Here is a 17,814-nt window from a genome sequence, read left to right as displayed (position 1 = left end):
TATAGAATTAGTTATTGTTAATATATTTTTAATTAAGTACAATATTGCTTGTTATTTCATTTCTTAAGAAAAAAAATATATATAAAAAATTGAGAATTCTTATTTTTAACTAAAAAGAAATATTCTAAAAATAGTGAAATGAACAGTATTACTCTATAATTGAAGATTAATTATTCAGAAAATAGAGTTTACAGGCTAGTCTTTATATAAAGTTGAGTGTATTTAACATGATATGTAAGATAATTCTAATTCATAAATTAATTTGATATATGTTATTGTTAATTAATGTTGTAACATGTGTCAGTATAATATTTAAATTTTTAGTTGTTTATTTTCAAATAGATAAAATAACAAAAAATGTGTCTAAAAAATAAAAATTAACAAAATAAAATAAAAATAGATATTAGAAATAATAAAAAATGTAAACTACTAAATTTGTATAAGATTCATAATATTTAAAATTAGATTCATTTTTAAGTTATATAAATTTGAGGTTTGTTTTTTGGATATTCTTATTCATTTAGAGAGATTGTTTGTTGATAATATGGATTAATTTTGATTTTTTTAATTGTGAATTATGAAATTAATTTTGAGTAACTAAACGGGAGTCTTGATTTAGAATATAATATACAAATCAGATTTACATGGAATATCAATTTTAAAATCCTAAATCTAAAGATTTAATGATCTTGTTATTATACAAAGTCACGAATTATATAGAAAAGTTTTTCTAGAGATCAAATAATCTTGTTTGCTTATATAGATACAACAACTTTCTCAGCTTATTATGGTCATTGATATTTCGTGGAAGCAGCCCGAGCAATCTATATACTTATTTGTGTAATGATTTGCTTATCTGACGCGTTCACAGTAAATTTCACAGCCTTTTACTTACGTATCAGCTCCAGAATGAGATTTGGTCGCAAAAAGATTGTTTAGTCTCTTTTTGCAATTACATGTTATTTTTTAATTGGTTTTTAACTGATGATGTGTAAAAAGTAACTTAAAACAAACCGATCTAAATTATAATAAATTTAATGCTTAATTTTGCTGTCAAATTAAACCGTTTCTAAAATTTTATAGAACAAAAATTTAGAAAAAAATAAACAAAAATTTTTTTAAAAGAAAAAAAGGAATCTTCTACTTTCACAGCCTTTCGCTTACGTGTCAGCTCCAGAATGAGTTTTGGTCGCAAAAGACCGTTTAATCTCATTTTGCAATTACGTGTTATTTTTTAATTGGTTTTTAATTGATGATGTATAAAAAATAACTTAAAACAAACCGATCTAAATTATAATGGTTTAATGCTTAATTTTACTGTCAAATTAAACCGTTTCTAAAATTTTATAAAACTCAAATTTAGAAAAAAAATAAACAAAACGTTTTTTTTAAAGAAAAAAAAAATGAATCTTCTATATATCTTAGTGTTTACCATTTTTATGTTTTCAAAATTTAAAAAACAATTAACAAAAATGTAAAAAAAAAAATAGAATCTATTCAAAAAGTAATGAAATGTTGTTTCAAAATAAAAACAAAACTAAAATTTAAAAACAAAAAACTATGATAAAAATGTTTTTTTTTAAAGAAAAAAAAATGGATATATATATATCTAACTAATGGAATGATGGTATTTGTGATGTTTAAAACACATAAAAAACTGATCAAAATAGAATAAGTTCATGCGATACTTCAAAAAATTTTGCCTAAAATACATAGAACAGTGATCAAAATATCTAAAAACTATTTAAACTAAATTATTTGGATACTGCTATGTTTTTATTTATTCTCTTCTATTATATACTGTTTTCACAATCATGTTTTCCAACATTAAAATGCAAGGAAATCTAACAACAAATGTACTCAAAAAAAAAAAAAACAAATGAATCCAAACTACTATTAGATTTTCAAACAATCAAATAAAAATTATATTAGTCCGCGCAAGGCGCGAAAAAGTTAACAATATTATATTATAAATTCTTACGAGCATTAAATTGTAAATTCTTGAATTATTTTAATTTAGAATTATTGGTCAAACAAATTAAATGTGTTAGATATCCCATGGGAAATGTTTCAATAAGAGCTATTCGAATCTAGTATTGGTTTTTCCAAAACCTGTTTAAAAACCTCAAACAAAATGTTGTAGCTTTAAGAATATTAACATGGGATTCTTAGTAAACATTTAATTATAAAATTTATGTTAAGAAATTTTATTAAGAAATTTTTGTTTTCTCTGCTCTAATATGGAATGACCCCTGGATTCCGTCTTCTCGCCCGAGGTCTGCCATATGTAAGAGTTACAATTATTACCCGGATCTAAAAGTTAATCATTTGATTGACCCAGCAACAAATACATGGAATCTGGACTTACTGAATGCAATTATTGATGAACGAGATGTAGAAATAATACGGAGTATGCCTATAAGCAATACATATAGACCGGATTCTCTCGGCTGGTTTTTAACAAGGACAGGACGCTATACGGTAAAATCAGGATACCAAGTGGAGAACCAATATTCACAGATCGAATATGGAAAGCTTGTTGGACCAGACATTACAAAGTTACAGGCACAAGCCTGGAAGCTGAAATGCTCTCCTAAACTAAGGCATTCATTTGGCAGGCTATAACAGGATGTTTGCCAATGGCTACAAATTTAAATAATCGGGGACTCCAATGTGATACGCAATGCTTTCGGTGTGGAGCAGAGGAAGAAACAATAAATCATGCTCTTTTTGAATGCCCACCAGCGTTGCAAGTATGGGCTCTCTCTCAGATACCCTCTCCTACAGGAGTTTTTCCAATGTCATCGGTCTTTGCAAATTTTGATCATCTTTTTTGGAAAATCCCGAAGGAGAATCAAAACACACAGTTCCCATGGATAGTATGGTACATTTGGAAAGCAAGAAACGAAAAGTGGTTTTCAAATATCGATAAGGATCCGCAAATGACACTACGGATTGCAGAAACGGAAGCCAAACTTTGGGAAGAAGCACAACAGAGCGAATCGATACCCCAACTGCAAATGGCAAACAACCCTTCTATCACCTCTCGCTATGAGGGGGGGGGGGTGGTGCTATGTAGATGGGTCTTGGAAAGACACGGACAAAGCGACCGGCCTTGGATGGTACTATTTTAAAGATGGAATGGAGGAAAAAATACTAGGAGCAAGGAATGTACGACGAAGCTTATCACCACTACATGCTGAACTAGAAGCACTTATCTGGGCTATGCTATGCATGATTGCAAACCAGAAGACGGAGGTAGCTTTCGCAACAGACTATTCTGAATTGGTGAAGATGGTGTCGACACCAGAAGAATGACCAGCTTTTGACTTACATCTAGAGGAGGTTGTGAAGAGTAAGGAGGCTTTTACATTTTTTTCAATTTCACACATTCCGCGCGCAAAGAATATGAAGACAGACAACCTAGCACGAAGTGCACGAGTCTACCCACACGATGTTATGTATGTTAACTCGGTACCTCCGGTTTGGACTTCTGAACCGTTCTAGGTATTTAGGCTGTTGACAAAAAAAAAAAAAAAATTTAATGACCAACTAAAAATAAAAACTCATTTCAGAAATCTATGAAAAACTAAGACTAACCAACTAGAAACAAAAACTCTCAGGTACCGCAAAATGAACTGAATCGGCAGCCCGAAGATGGAGGTTGGCAACGGAGAAAGCGAGGAGAAGCGTAGAAAGAGAAAGGAAAGATATCGCGTAGAAAAACAAGTTTTTTTTCTTCTTAACACCTTTATCCAATCAGAAATAGACACATAATACTTAAGATTTCGGTTCTTAATTAAAGATCGAATTTTAGGTTATTAATTAATTTTTATTTTAGAAAAAGCTAAGAATCCCACTTAAGATACTCTGCTGAACATGGTCTAAGCAGTGTTTTTTTTTTTTTTGAGAAAGACATGGTCTAAGCAGTGTTACGCTCTTATATATATATGGTGGAGCCGTGGAGGGTTATATTTCGAGATTTTTATGATATTTTTGTATTTTTTCGCAGTTGAGCCTGGAGGGTACATATGAGAAAGAGTGTATATAGTTGGAGGGTTTTTGTTTTACAGAAAACTTTGGTAGAAAGCGTATAAAAAGTAAAAACAAATTGAGAGTACAACTTACTACCTTTACATATCCACGAATAAAAAATGTAAGAGAGAGAGAGAGATCAGAAATGCATGACGGTAGATGCAAACTGGAGCAACTTATCCAAAGCATTCGGCGAAAACTTGCGAGCAAAGAGAAAGCAAAGCCTCGTCTTATTAACCTCTCCATTGTGTTCACAATACTCTTTGTCACTCCTCCTAAGCCACTCCAAGAACCCAACATTCACCTCCAACGCACCAAACGTCCTCGGGTGAGCCCTACGCTTGCCCCAGTCAGTCCACGTCAGCGTCCGGTTCGAGTTACGTGACCCGAGCTGGCTCGGCATCAAGTTCAGCAGCGTCGGGAAGTAGTGCTCGTCGGGGCATCGAGAGTATGCCTTGAAGATGGGCCAGTAGAACGTGTCGGAGACTGCCTCGAGTGCCATGGCTCGGTCTAGCTCGAACCACTGAGAGCCTTTGCGCCAGTGGTGCATGTGGATGTGAGGATACATGCGATGGTTGTAGCGGACGCGACCGATGGGTAGGTCGTAGGACTCTACGTGGGTTTGAGTGGAGTTGATGAGGTCAGAGTAGAGAGTGGTGAAGTTGAAGAGAGGGATGCATGACTCGGAGAGAAGAAGGAAACGCTCGTTGTTGATATCTAATAGAGCGTTTGCTAGTAACCTTCGTTCTGCGTCTACCATGTTTGCGTTTCCCCAATTTACTCTCTGCGTTTCTAAATAATAATTACGTTAGTTGTGACTCACTTGTCACTTATGGTTCTCTCTTTAATTTGATATATTCATCACAACCATAAACATAATACATTGATATTAACTAATTTGATTACATAAACTTATACATATATATTGGAAGAAACGGTCAATATCTTATGGTGTTTTATTGGTTAAAGGATTTTGATATTTCACCAAAACTTGCTATAAGTTTTGACACACCAAAATGAAAAAGTAAAAAGACATATAAGCGAAAGATAATAATCCATGGTGTGGGAAGCTGACCTTGCTTGGAATGCGTCGGCCATGAAACACAGAACCTTGGGGCACGGATTCGTTGTAAAACGGATTGGTGTGGACGTAGATCGTGAAAAGACCTTCATGTCCTCGAAAGAACCTTTCCCATAGAGGAGCTAAAGGTAAAGGCCCCCTTGTCAAGAACATGAAAGCAACCTTTGGCGTTCGAGGGAAAGGGTAATTTCTTATCTTGGGCACCATTGAAGCTCTCCAAAAAAGCTCTTTATCTTCCATATTGTGCATGATGCTCTTCGGTGGCCTCAGAAACATTCCAGGCTCGTTGTTTGGAGACAAAGGAGAATGGGGAGGAGAAGCAGGAGGAGGGGAGGTGACAAGGAAGAGTTGGGAGACACTTTGGACTGTCGAGGAGTAAGGCGAAGAGACTTCTTGTAGAGAGGAATGAACAATGATTCCAACAATCGCGCCCACACAGAAAATGAGGAAATACAAAAGGAGATTGAGAAAATGTTGGAGTGGTACATTGAGAAGCTTTACTACTATATATAATGACAACGATGATGTGTTTCTGTCATTTTGGATAGGCATCTCCGACTAGAGATACATGTGCCAAAGACCTTTGTTTTTCATTAAAGTTTAGAGTTCAAAGAGGATGGCCACCCATCTTAATGAAGAAGTGGAGAAAGAACAAGTAAAAATGGTGATATTAGTGGATGAATAGTTAGTAGTTTAGACGTACACACAAAGTACACACGCAATGGAGTAATAACATTTTGAGGTAGTTTTTGAATTATCCAAGCAAGTATCATTAGTTATCTAAGCAGCATTATATATAACTCTTTCACTTGCATCTATCCTTTATACTCAGCTCACAAATATATTATTTACAAAATTATTAATTTACTTTAGAATAGCGATGGTAAAAAGAGACTAATTAATCTTTTTATAATCCTCTTTAACCAAAAAGAAAACAAACAAACAAACAAACAAATCTTTGTGAACTCCCTCTTGTAGATCTGCTTTGAACTGACTAAATTATGTAATTCCTCATTATTTTTTTCAGTACGTTTTCTATTTTTCATACACTACCATCTTTCGTGATATTAGTGGATATTAACATTTAATGGTGATTTTAATGTTTCACCTGTAGTTTCGATATATAGCCTCTCTTTTCTTGTCGCACGTATCGAAATACTGTATAGTGATTTAAATATATTGCTTTTACGTATTATATATCTTAATATCTACATGGTTTCTTTCTTCTTTTTGGCCATAAATTTTATGATTGGCATTTATCGATTCAGTAATATATCCCGAAGTTTATTGATTTCTGGTAATCGTTAACAACACATTCTTCAAACGTACAAGCTTAAATTGTTTCACGCTTGCGACAACTTCACTGTATGAATAAAAATGAGTTCATAATAAACAATCTTGGCAGTACAAGTTAAACCTGAATAGTAATCCAAAAAAAAAACCTGAATTGGGATGTCTTCTAAATATTGAAGTGAGTTTATTACAAGAATGAAAAAAAAAAATTGACAAGGATGTGATTTCTTTTTTTCTTTTTCGACAATGTGAATTTCATTTACCCGACATTTAAAGTATATAATTATATATCGAATTTAACGGACTGTTGGCAACCTTTCCAACCATTTTTTCAATCGGTTCTTCCACCCATCTCTTTGATTGATAATTTCTAAAATGGTTCGTTTCCAATCGCAACAGTTAGGGCATCTCCAATATATATTCTATATTTTATTCTATTTTAGAGTAATTTGAAATTGAGTTGTGTTTTACTCTAATTATATTCTCTTTTTTCCTCTAAAATAGAGTTATGAATAAAAAAAATGGAGTAACTTTATTTTTTGTTTCATATTTGAAGTAACTCCATTTTGGAGTGATATATGAGGTAGGATTAGAAATGTTTTTTTCTCAAAACTCAATTTTGAAATATGGTTGGAAATGGTCTTAGAAATAACCAATTAACTCATATATATTACATTATTATCTATTGCCAATTGGGATTTAGAATATTTTCAAGAAATACTGTATTTTTACGGTATGGAAAACCTTATATTTGAGGTTTGAGGGTGATGTTCTCCAATAATATACATCAAATGATACCTTAAAAATAGTGTACTTTACTTTTTAGTCCTCACTAATAATAATAATAATAATAATAATTAACTAAGATCATAATACTTTGATAAATAACTATAAAACGCATATTAGAAAATATTAACAATATTAATTGATACAAGATCCAAAACTAAAAAAATATTTTAAATTTGATCATGTGTGGACTTTGATGAAGGATATTCCAAAGTTTATAGACAATATCACATATGTATTCCAGACACTCCTAATACTGGGAGTGATATTGTTGTCTCCCCAACATCACAATCTCCCGGAATGTCTTCATTTTCAATCAATTTAAATGCCGATGATGGTGGATCAAATTCTCCACAACATCTCATTGGATCAAAGAAATCAAAACTTAAAAAGAAGATTGTTGAAGGTAATAATTCATCTGTCAATACTATAGTTTCATCAAATGAAGAAATCCTTGATTTCTTAAAAGAAAGTGCATTAACTAGGGATACAGATAATGAGATGGCTCAATTACGAATGCAAAATCAAGCAAAAAAATTAGCCTTAAAAAAATGTAGGAGGAAAATAAAATATTGTTAACAGATTTAGACTCTATTACTAATACTAATACTCGTGAGTTTCTTCATTCCGAGCAAGTAAACCATCCAAAAAGAACTCAAGAATAACAACAACAACCACCACCTTCAGTTACACCAAATTTGTATGGACAATATTTTGGTGATTTTGGAGGTTCATGATCTAATTTACCTGAATATTAGTTTTGTTGTAATATTTTTATTTTTATAATATTTATATGTTTATGTAATTTATTTTCTTATGTTATTTTAGTTTGTATTAAATTTTCTTTATGTAATATTATTTTATGTATTTTTTTTAAATGTTATGTATTATTTTTGCTAGATTGTTATTATTATTTCTATTATAAAACATTTTTTAAAAATTTTATGTATATATATTTATTTATATGTGAAATATTAATGAAACATAAAATTAGGAGAATTAAAATAATAATTATAAAGTTTATTATGATTAATTTTAAAATATATAATTGAAAGGACTTAAATGCAAATTAAAAAAAACCTCAAATATGAAGTATTGAACACTGAACAGTGATACTTATGTTTGAGGTATCACTGTTCAATATTTCAAAATTTGAGGTTTTAGAATATCTTTTGGAATACATAAAATTTTATATTTGAAGTTATAAAATATCTCTTGAAAATGTTAGAATAAAAATTTGAGTACCGAGAAATTGATAGGTCAAATTTATTCGTGTAAAGCTGGTTGCACACTGTTTGAAAGATGTAAAGAAACAATCATTGTGCAACTCGTGGCACCGATCACGGCAAGTCATGAAGTACTATTGTTGGAAGTTTCGTCCAATTTGAGACACAAGAATTTTTTTCTTTTCCTACAAATGAAACTGAGTATAAAGTCAGTTGAGAACCGTCAGATTAGACAGACTAATGGTGGCTGAAACTGAACATTCCTGACTCAAACTCCACGGACAAAAATGAATATATGTAATTTCATGCTTCTAAGATTAAATAGTGGTGAGAGTATAAACTTTTCATCAGGGATTCTTCAAGAGTTGATGATATAAGTTTTAAGACGAAATCTAATAAAATAATAATAAAAATATAGAGGTTCATGGCATAGGTTTTTTCCGACGAACTTGAAGAGACGGTATCATCACACATTGAACATTCTAATTGGTCCAAAAAAATAATTTTTGAATTTAAAAAAATAAAAAAACAAAACAAAAAAAAATATTATTATATTCGGATGAACCCCTTCTTTAAAATTCATTGATGGACATGCTTTAACTATCTTCACTTTTCTTCACAATATGAAAAACACAACAGCCATCGATAATCCCATTGCTAATAACAACAGTTTATACCGCAATTTGGGTGAAAATTAGAGTGGATACAAAGTGGATTAAAAAAGTCCAAAATATACAAGTACCTAAAAACTCGGAATTTGCATGGAATAAAAGCGGAACAATTTACGGCCACCAAGGATGTTCGGACTACCAAGGATGTCATCACTTCCTAGTTCCTAGAGGTACCTCTAAACCTTCAAACTACTCAGAAATTCTGCCACGAAGGTTTCTTGTCTTAGTAATTATCTCATTATGCCAGAAATAAAGTTACCACTTAACAGTTTGAGTCCTTTTTAGTCCAACACATTTATGGTTCTAAAAGGTAACGACATTTTTCACTAAAAATACTGAAGAGTTACTGAAAAAGTCAAAACAAAAAAAAACAATAAACGTCAACCAATTTATAATGTATCTTTAAAATTCTTTTGACGTTTTTCCCCTAGCAATTACATTTTTTTTGTTAAAAAAAAACAAAAAAACCCCTAGCATTTATATTCATTAGATATTGTAAGAAAAAACCTCGTGCAACGTCAAAACTCGGTTACAAAAAAAAAACCTCAAAAACATGATCCTATTTTTCTGTTTACTGGCGTTTCTATTTTTTTTCTTCTATTAAAAATGAGTTTTCGCTTTTCATTTAAAGGAGATAATCACATGACCATATTTTCTGTTTATTTTACGATCATGTTATATCCATTTAAATGTAAGATTAATAAATATGCCATGTCTCTTATATTCACAAATTTCGAAAACTTTCACTAATTAAGATTCTGTTTCAATTATGACGTCAAAAATCTGTTTCAATAAATATCGGTTATTCCTCGCAATCTTTTGCCAGTTATTTTTTTTAATTAATAGTTTAAAGAAAATTGAATGAAATCACCCATGAATATTTGCCAAAATCGTTTTTCCAATTAATTAGTTTGTATCAGATTTTACACCCTATATACACCTTTTTTCTCCTTCGACGGTATGAAAATTCCATCTTCTCAACCCAATAAATTTCTATTTTGACAAACAAAAAAGAGACTCAACAAAAAAAAAATACAAATAGAATTCTCCACTTGTAAAAGCGGTATCGTATCTCTTCCCCTTAAAGCAAAGAACTTAAGTCTCTCCATCTCCATTCAAACTTTGTAGATCCAACCAGTTTAAACAACAAACAACACACAATTCTCTCTTTATCTCTCTCTCGAGATGAAGAAACAAAAGGACCAAAACCCATCATTATCTTCTTCATCACCATCTCTAGTAGCAAAGCTTCTCAATGCCCAATACCACAGTTTCCTCAATCTCCTTTCATATTCCCTTATTCTCTGCTGTGGCATAATCATCGGTATCCTTCTCCATTCCTCTCTACAAGACTTTTCTTCCACATCTTCACTCAGTATACAAAGCATCTCTCAGCTCTTTCTTGTCTCCTCTCCTTCTCCTCCTCCTCCTTCTCCTCCTCCTCCTCCTCCCCCTCCTCCTCCTCCTTCTAAGCCCGAGCACGACGGGCTCAAACGGTTTCTGAGGCCACCGGAGAACATTATGCACGACATGGAAGACGAAGAGCTTTTCTGGAGAGCTTCGATGGCTCCCAAGATCACGAATTACCCTTTCCCTCGAACACCAAAGGTCGCTTTCATGTTCTTGACAAAGGGTCATTTACCTCTGGCTCCTTTATGGGAGAGATTCTTTCGTGGGCATGAAGGTCTTTTCTCTATATACGTTCATTCATATCCTTCTTACAACCAGTCTGATCCCGAAGGCTCCGTCTTCCATGGCCGGCAGATTCCAAGCAAGGTCAGCTTCCTATACACACATTCCAATATTGGTCTTTCATTTCTGATTTTTCGTTTTTGATTGGTTTAAATTACGTTGGAGAAAAAACAAAAAAAAAAAGGGTCTAAGAATTACTCCTAACAATTATCAAAATGTCAATATAAACATTCAAACATTTATCAAAATGATCATAAATTTCAAATTTTCATTTCCAAACTAAAAATAAATGCTAAATTAATATATTATACTTATTACTCGGAAACTGCACTCTTGTGTAAACATTCTGACTGTGATTGAGTAATTACTACACAAAAATCTCATACTCCTATAAAAGAAAATAAAATTCCTAAGAAGTTGTGAATGGAATGTAGATTATCTTGCACAATACGGTTGCTTTTTGATATATAATTATATTACTATACCCTGTATTAAGGAATTGTTTGTGAATTGTTATCCGTCGGTGCTAATGCTACCATATTATAATACAATAAATTGCATGGTTCTTTTCTCTTTTCATTTTTGTTTTTTGGTTAATTATTGCATGGTTTCTTCATTAGTGAACATAACGTTTTTGCCAACAAGAATCGGAGGCACAAACGCATGTACCCGTAAAAAGGGAGGTGTCTTACTTGTTAGTGCTTAATTAACTTAGTTGCCACAAACGCATGAGTCTAAAATGAAAATCAAATCCCAACTAATTACTTCCTTCAGTTTCTCAAATTTAGATTCATCAATCTTCACTTGTGATGTGACTTTTGTTGAAGGTGGGCAATAATGTTCATCTTTTAGAACTTGTTAATACAAGGATGTGTCTACAAAGTTAGTTAACAATTTTGAATTTTATACTAACTCATTTGGTAGCGACACTTTTTTCTTGGTCCATAATTACACGCGGTCATTTGAATTTGATTTTATTTTAGGGATGACTTTTAAAAAAACTTCTGGTACTCGTATCCGAGAAAATTAAATTCATATAAAACCTATGATAGTTCGATTCTTGATCTAACTAGGAAGTTTCGAATAATTATGTTTATATATCTTATATTTTTTTGTGGGTCTCGTAACATTTGTTGAATTAATTATTCAAAAAAACCCGTATCTAACTTATGATAATTCCATATAGGTCTGGGCATTCGGATATTCGGTTCGGAACCAATCGGTTCCGAATATTTCGGGTAGAGGAAGTTAGGATTCATCGGATATTTTTATAAATTTCGGTTTGGGTTCGGTATTTTTATTTCGGTTCGGTTCCGGTTCGGATAATCGGATCCGGATCTTTTGCCACAAATTTTTAATTCGACTCACACTTTTTTAATAACAAAAATTCAAAAATATATATATCAAAACTTAAAAATATACCCAAAAATCCCAAAAATAAAGAAAATATATCTGTAAAACCAGAAATATATACCAAATATCAAAAATATCAAAAAAAACTAATATTTAGAAGGATATATAATTATACTTTGGATAATTCGGGTACCCAATCGGTTCTCGGTTCGGTACTAGTTCGGTTCCGATTCTTCAGGTATAAAAGTTTAAGATCTATCGGATATTTTTAAAAATTTCGGTTCGGATTCGGTACCTCCATTTCGGTTCGGTTCCGGTTCGGATATTCGGATCCGGGTTTTTTGCCCAGGCCTAATTCCATACTTTATGTTTAAATATTTTTTTTATGGGTCTTGTAACATTTTTTGTATTAATTATTCATAACGCAGAGAGTGGATTGGGGATATGTGAATATGGTGGAAGCAGAACAAAGATTACTAGCAAATGCATTATTAGACATATCAAACGAACGGTTCCTACTTCTCTCCGAATCATGCATCCCTCTCTTCAACTTCACCACCGTTTACTCTTACCTCACTAACTCAACTCAAACTCACGTCGAGTCCTACGACCAACCAGGCGGCGTTGGACGTGGCCGATACAGCCCTGAAATGAGGCCACGTGTTCAGCTACGTCACTGGCGCAAAGGCTCCCAATGGTTCGAGCTAAACCGTGCACTGGCTCTCGAGATCATATCGGACAAAACCTATTGGCCTCTCTTCTACCGTTATTGCCACCACGGTTGCTACGCAGACGAGCACTACATCCCTACGCTGCTCAACATCAATCCGAGTCTCGGTAGCCGCAACACGAACCGGACTCTCACGTGGGTCGATTGGTCGAAAGGTGGGCCTCACCCGAACCGGTTTATTAGATACGAGGTGACAAAAGAGTTCTTGGAGAAGCTGAGAGGTGGTGGTGATGAGAATAGGAAGTGTTTTTACAATGCAGAGAAGACGAATAATTGTTATTTATTTGCTCGCAAGTTCTTGCCCACTGCTCTTGGCAGGTTGCTTAGGCTTGCACCTTCTGTTTTATATTTCTGATCATTCATTCTTCCTTCACATATTTTTTTTTTCAACCGTCATGTTTAATTCTTTTTATTCTTCACATATATAAATCTTTTTTCTTTTCTTTTTTTTTTGTGTGTTGATCCTCAAATTTTATTTCTCCACCATGAAATGGAATAATTGTAATTGTATGTGGAGCAGAGATTTTGGGTGATATATCTACTTACAAATTCCATTTAACTGTTTATTATTCCGCAATATCAGCCGACGAAAACAAGCTTTAAGGACTGAATATATTAAGTATTTTATGTTTCTATGGTTGACTATCGTGTAACTCTATAGTGCCTACCTGATTAGAAACCGACAAATGTTACATATACTATGCGATAACATGCGCACTTACTCCATTTCCATACTCTAAAAGACATTTCTAGTTTCTATCGTTCGAGAAATCAGAATAATGGACCGGACTTTAAGGCATCACTAGTGGACTTTAAGACTTTCTAAAGTAATCAATCACTCACCACTTTCGTCTAATTGACGGTATTTTTTCCACAAAATTATAATATTAATCCTACATAGGAGTAATAGATTAATTATAGCATTGATTCGCGATCGAGACCATATGAAAATGAAACGGCACTTTCAGTATAGGGATGTGAATTTTGTGTTGACTCCTATCCAAAACACTCTCACATAACTCTAAGATTACGTCTAACCAGAAAATATCAATACAACAAAACAAATTTAAAAAAAAAGGAAAACCAAAAGGCTTAAAACATTAGGAAGTGTTATGACAGTAAAATATCAGAAAAAAATGACAAAAGGTAAGATTTTAGTGACGTGATTTACAAATTCTAGTAAAAACGAATCATACTACTAAACTAGCGACTAGTAATCCCACCACACGTGTCCTCAGATACACACGGCGAAGACTCCGCCGTCGCAGAATTGATCCCGTCGTTACACGGTGACGCCTCCGAGCCACCACCACCACGTATATCCTCAATCATCTTCACCACATGACTCATCTTCGGACGATTATCCGCCGTCGCCGCCGTGCAAGCCATAGCAATCTGCAACAGCCCCACCATCTCCTCCTCTATATCCTTATACCTCATCAGCTCCAAATCAAACACCTCCGCCGTCCACTCCTCTCTCACCACCGATTGGACCCACCTCGGCAAATCCACCGCCTCGCCGGAGTGACACGTGTCCACAAGATTTGGACATTTTCCGGTGAGTATCTCCAAGAGAAGCACTCCGAACGAGTAAACGTCGGATTTTTGTGTGGATTTTCTGCCGTCGATCAGCTCCGGCGCTCGGTAGCCGTTGGATTTAGCGGTGATTTGCGACGGCAAGAAGATAGATAGTCCGAAATCGGAAACACGAGCGTTGCCGGAGATGTCGAGGAGGACGTTGTTTGATTTGATGTCGCCGTGTGTGAGCTTCAGGGTTTTACATGAGTTGTGGATAAAAGCTACTCCACGCGCCGCCCCTGCTGCGATCTTTAGGCGCGTGGTCCAGTCCAGTGGAGTCCGACCCGGCCCACGGTTTCCTACACCAAACGGGTCCAAAAACGAAATCAGATAACCAAAGATATTACGAATTTGCCACTTACCTCGAAAAGTGTAATTAGTCGGTTTATTAGTGACTAAAGACAATGAATGAAGTATATGGTTAGGTGGGTCGAAGCAAAGAAACAAAAGAAAAAGCGATTAAATGAGACAGATCAGGACTTTATTTTGTCCAACTTGTTGCCAATGGTGTGTCTCTCTCTATCCACTCTCTAGAGTGTTAAATTCTCATTATCTATTTCCTAGTAATAATAAATGCTATATGGAAGTGATTTTGTCAACCGTTTATAATTAAATATAATCTCTCAGTAAGTCCAAAAATTAACCCTAATCTTTCTCATGCTTTTTCGCGTTACACTAACACCAGTAATTAGGGAATCACCTGTTTTGGCCCACACAAGAAGATTCCTTACTATGGAAACATAAACCTATGCCAACTTTTGGTAACATAATATCCTCCCTCAATGACTAAATCCTTAATCTGATTGTGATTAAGTTTCCAGAATTAGTAACAATTGAAAACACTAGAGGAAGGGAAGGAGTCAAAACGACGACGTACCGTGGAGAAGCCAGAAGAGGCTACCATTAGGCATGTACTCATAGACCAAAAGCTTCTCTTCTCTAGCAAAGTAATAAGCTTTCAAGCTCACGAGATTAGCGTGACGGAGCCTTCCCAAAACCTCCATCTGATTCTCAAACTCTTTCTTCCCAGCCACCGTCACGGCGTCTTTCAACCGCTTCACGGCGACCTCATTGCCGTCGTCAAGAACCGCCTTGTACGCCGTCCCGAATCCTCCTTTCCCGAGCATCTCAGCCGATGCTCGGAGAAGATCTTCAAGCTCAAACCGCCGTGTTCCTTCGAAAAAGACCATTCTACCCCTCTCACCACCGCCTCCTTGTTGTTGCTGCTGCTGCTGATGGTGGTTGTGCGGGTACGGATTCGACGAGTAGACAATCTTCTCTCCTTCAAGAACCTTCGAGTTTTTCTTCCTGCTCGTCGCGTATTGTCTCCAAAAGCAGCAGTAGAGAAGGAGAGAGACCAAGCTTAGTATTAAAACGTCTCCGAGGATGATTGCCACGAGTGCCACGGTGCTGATTCTCGTCGTGCTTTTGTTGTTGTTATTGGAGTGAACCGATGTTGGAGAGGAAGGAATAGCTCTTGCTCTTTCGGGTTGACCCGGTTTCGTTGGATCGATGGAGCATTTTAGCAGCAATGGAGCTCCACAGAGAGATGGGTTTTGAGAAAAAATGGACTTTGGGAATTGGGACAAGGAATTTGGTATCTGGCCTTCGAGTTTGTTGCCGGAGACGTTAAAGTCTTGGAGATCGGAGAGGTTGATGTTTGGTATTTGGCCGGAAAACGAGTTTGTTTCTAGCCGGAGAGTGAGGAGATGGGTTAAATGAGTTAAACTCGGAGGAATCTCGCCGGAGAAGTTGTTGAAGGAGAGATCAAGACGGTAGAGACGAGAGAGTGAAGTAACCGACGCCGGAAACTCACCGGAGAATTGGTTTTCCGATAAGAAGAGTAGTTTTAAAGCTGTGAGCTTTGAGAGGTCGGGGACGGAGCCGGAGAGGTGGTTTCGCTTGAGGCTGAGAACTCGGAGCTCAGTGAGCGAGGCGAGTTGTTCGATTGACCCGGTGAGTTGGAGATTCTCGAGGACGAGTCGCGTGACTCGGTTTCCGACGCAGGAGACTCCGGTCCATTTGCAAGTGTCGGTGGTTGAGTTCCACGAGTTAAGTTTCCCGGTGGAATCAGCGGAGGATTTGAAATTGAGAAGAGACTCTAAATCGGTGACGGAAGATGAAGAAGAAGCGAAATGACAGTGAAGGAGAGAAAGAAAGAGTAGAGAGAGACACAAATGAGAAAGTCTCGACATTGTCGCTCTTCCAAAATTCGCAGAGAAAGCAAAGAGAGAGTATAGAGAAGCAAAGCGTTGAGGATTCCAAGACAAAGAAGGAAAGTGGTATGGTCCGTAATTAAGACAAAGATTTGTGGCTTTATTGTCTGCAAGTAACGCAAAACTTAAGAGGTGTTAAATTGACTAACGTACCCTTCTTTGATATTACATGTAGACCGTACGATCGTTTCAATTTGACCAGCTTTAAAATAGGTTTCAAATAGTCAAAGGGTATTCTAGCGTCGGTTTTTGATTTTCCCCGTAACGGTAATGTAATAATGATAAATTTTTGGGATTTTGTTTCTGCCCACACGCGTGCCTGTGATCTCACGTGTTAACTCTATTGATCTTCTTCCATGTGAAGAAGATTAACGCTCATAATTACATTCTTTGTCAAAGAAATTCTAAAACATCTGGTTTTCTAAATTTATTTTTCTTGTCTAAATTTCAAAGAAGGAACAGTTTTGTAATTAAGCGAAAAGTGGGGGCCTTCAACGATGCTCGAGACTCTTTTGTTTGTTGATTTATCGCTGCAGAAGCTGAACTTTTTTGCTTTTTTCATAATAAAGCAGAAGAAGCTGAGCTTTTTCTTCGACAATGTCTTTTGCTTATTTCATGCAAAACTGTTCCCCGTCTTATATATGTCGCAACCTTACAAATTCTATTACTATTATTAACTAATACTAAAATTCGGACCAATCTAATGTGGTGTTCATTTTTCAATTCAGTAATTGTATAATGAAGAAAATACAAAGTCCCATAATTTCATGACTTTCTTATAATTATTTCAAACCAATCCGACATAGAATATAATGTTTAGGCCTTTTCCAAAAACATAAGCTGGTTGGGTAATAAGACCATCTCCAATGGTGAGAAACCTATGGAGTTATCATCTTATTTTTTAATATTTTTTGTATTACTTACACATATATCTACATTTGTAAAGAGAATTTTAGTTTTTAAGCTTCGGTAAGTTTTTAAATCAGAGTCTTTCAAAAAAGAAATTCAGTCAGGAGAGAGAAATAAAATGAGAAGAAAAGAAATAAAAAATAAAAACAAATTTTCCAACCAATTAAATATTGCCACGTCAGGGTCTCTCATAGGTCCTTAAAGTTCTCTCAAGAAAACCGATTCTCTCCCATTAACTCATTTA

The 17,814-nt window shown here is 34.9% G+C and overlaps 3 protein-coding genes across 3 annotated transcripts; 1 reads left to right on the top strand and 2 right to left on the bottom strand.

Annotated features, from left to right (window-relative positions):
• Positions 1 to 4,030: 4,030 nt before the first annotated feature.
• Positions 4,031 to 5,846, bottom strand: LOC18009012. Its single transcript, XM_006391082.2, has 2 exons — positions 5,111 to 5,846; positions 4,031 to 4,819 (listed from the first exon to the last, which is right to left on the bottom strand). The coding sequence occupies exons 1-2, from the start codon at positions 5,666 to 5,668 to the stop codon at positions 4,175 to 4,177; spliced, it is 1,203 nt and encodes a 400-aa protein (XP_006391144.1). The 5' UTR covers positions 5,669 to 5,846; the 3' UTR covers positions 4,031 to 4,174.
• Positions 5,847 to 10,277: 4,431 nt separating this feature from the next.
• LOC18009194 lies at positions 10,278 to 13,259 on the top strand. The gene is made up of 2 exons (XM_006391081.2): positions 10,278 to 10,868; positions 12,566 to 13,259. Exons 1-2 carry the CDS (start codon positions 10,278 to 10,280, stop codon positions 13,220 to 13,222), a joined length of 1,248 nt encoding a protein of 415 aa, XP_006391143.1. The 3' UTR covers positions 13,223 to 13,259.
• A 679-nt stretch (positions 13,260 to 13,938) lies between these two features.
• On the bottom strand, positions 13,939 to 16,726 carry LOC18008930 (probable leucine-rich repeat receptor-like protein kinase At1g68400). Its single transcript, XM_006391080.2, has 2 exons — positions 15,323 to 16,726; positions 13,939 to 14,744 (listed from the first exon to the last, which is right to left on the bottom strand). The coding sequence occupies exons 1-2, from the start codon at positions 16,638 to 16,640 to the stop codon at positions 14,071 to 14,073; spliced, it is 1,992 nt and encodes a 663-aa protein (XP_006391142.1). The 5' UTR covers positions 16,641 to 16,726; the 3' UTR covers positions 13,939 to 14,070.
• Between the last annotated feature and the right edge of the window lie 1,088 nt (positions 16,727 to 17,814).

This window comes from Eutrema salsugineum, unplaced genomic scaffold (assembly GCF_000478725.1).
Source record: "Eutrema salsugineum unplaced genomic scaffold, Eutsalg1_0 scaffold_9, whole genome shotgun sequence".
In the NCBI taxonomy this organism is placed as follows: domain Eukaryota; kingdom Viridiplantae; phylum Streptophyta; class Magnoliopsida; order Brassicales; family Brassicaceae; genus Eutrema; species Eutrema salsugineum.
Note: the sequence above shows the minus strand (reverse complement) of the source record. Positions and strands in the feature narration are given on the sequence as shown.

Bases quoted from the DNA above. Each gene is read 5' to 3' on its own strand.
- LOC18009194 (XM_006391081.2), top strand. From the start codon at position 10,278: ATGAAGAAACAAAAGGACCAAAACCCATCATTATCTTCTTCATCACCA. The intron at 10,869-12,565 runs GTCAGCTTCCTA...TTCATAACGCAG, and splicing joins GCCGGCAGATTCCAAGCAAG to AGAGTGGATTGGGGATATGT.
- LOC18009012 (XM_006391082.2), bottom strand. From the start codon at position 5,668: ATGCCTATCCAAAATGACAGAAACACATCATCGTTGTCATTATATATA. The intron at 4,820-5,110 runs GTCAGCTTCCCA...TTAGAAACGCAG, and splicing joins GCCGACGCATTCCAAGCAAG to AGAGTAAATTGGGGAAACGC.
- LOC18008930 (XM_006391080.2), bottom strand. From the start codon at position 16,640: ATGTCGAGACTTTCTCATTTGTGTCTCTCTCTACTCTTTCTTTCTCTC. The intron at 14,745-15,322 runs GTACGTCGTCGT...CGTTTGGTGTAG, and splicing joins CCTCTTCTGGCTTCTCCACG to GAAACCGTGGGCCGGGTCGG.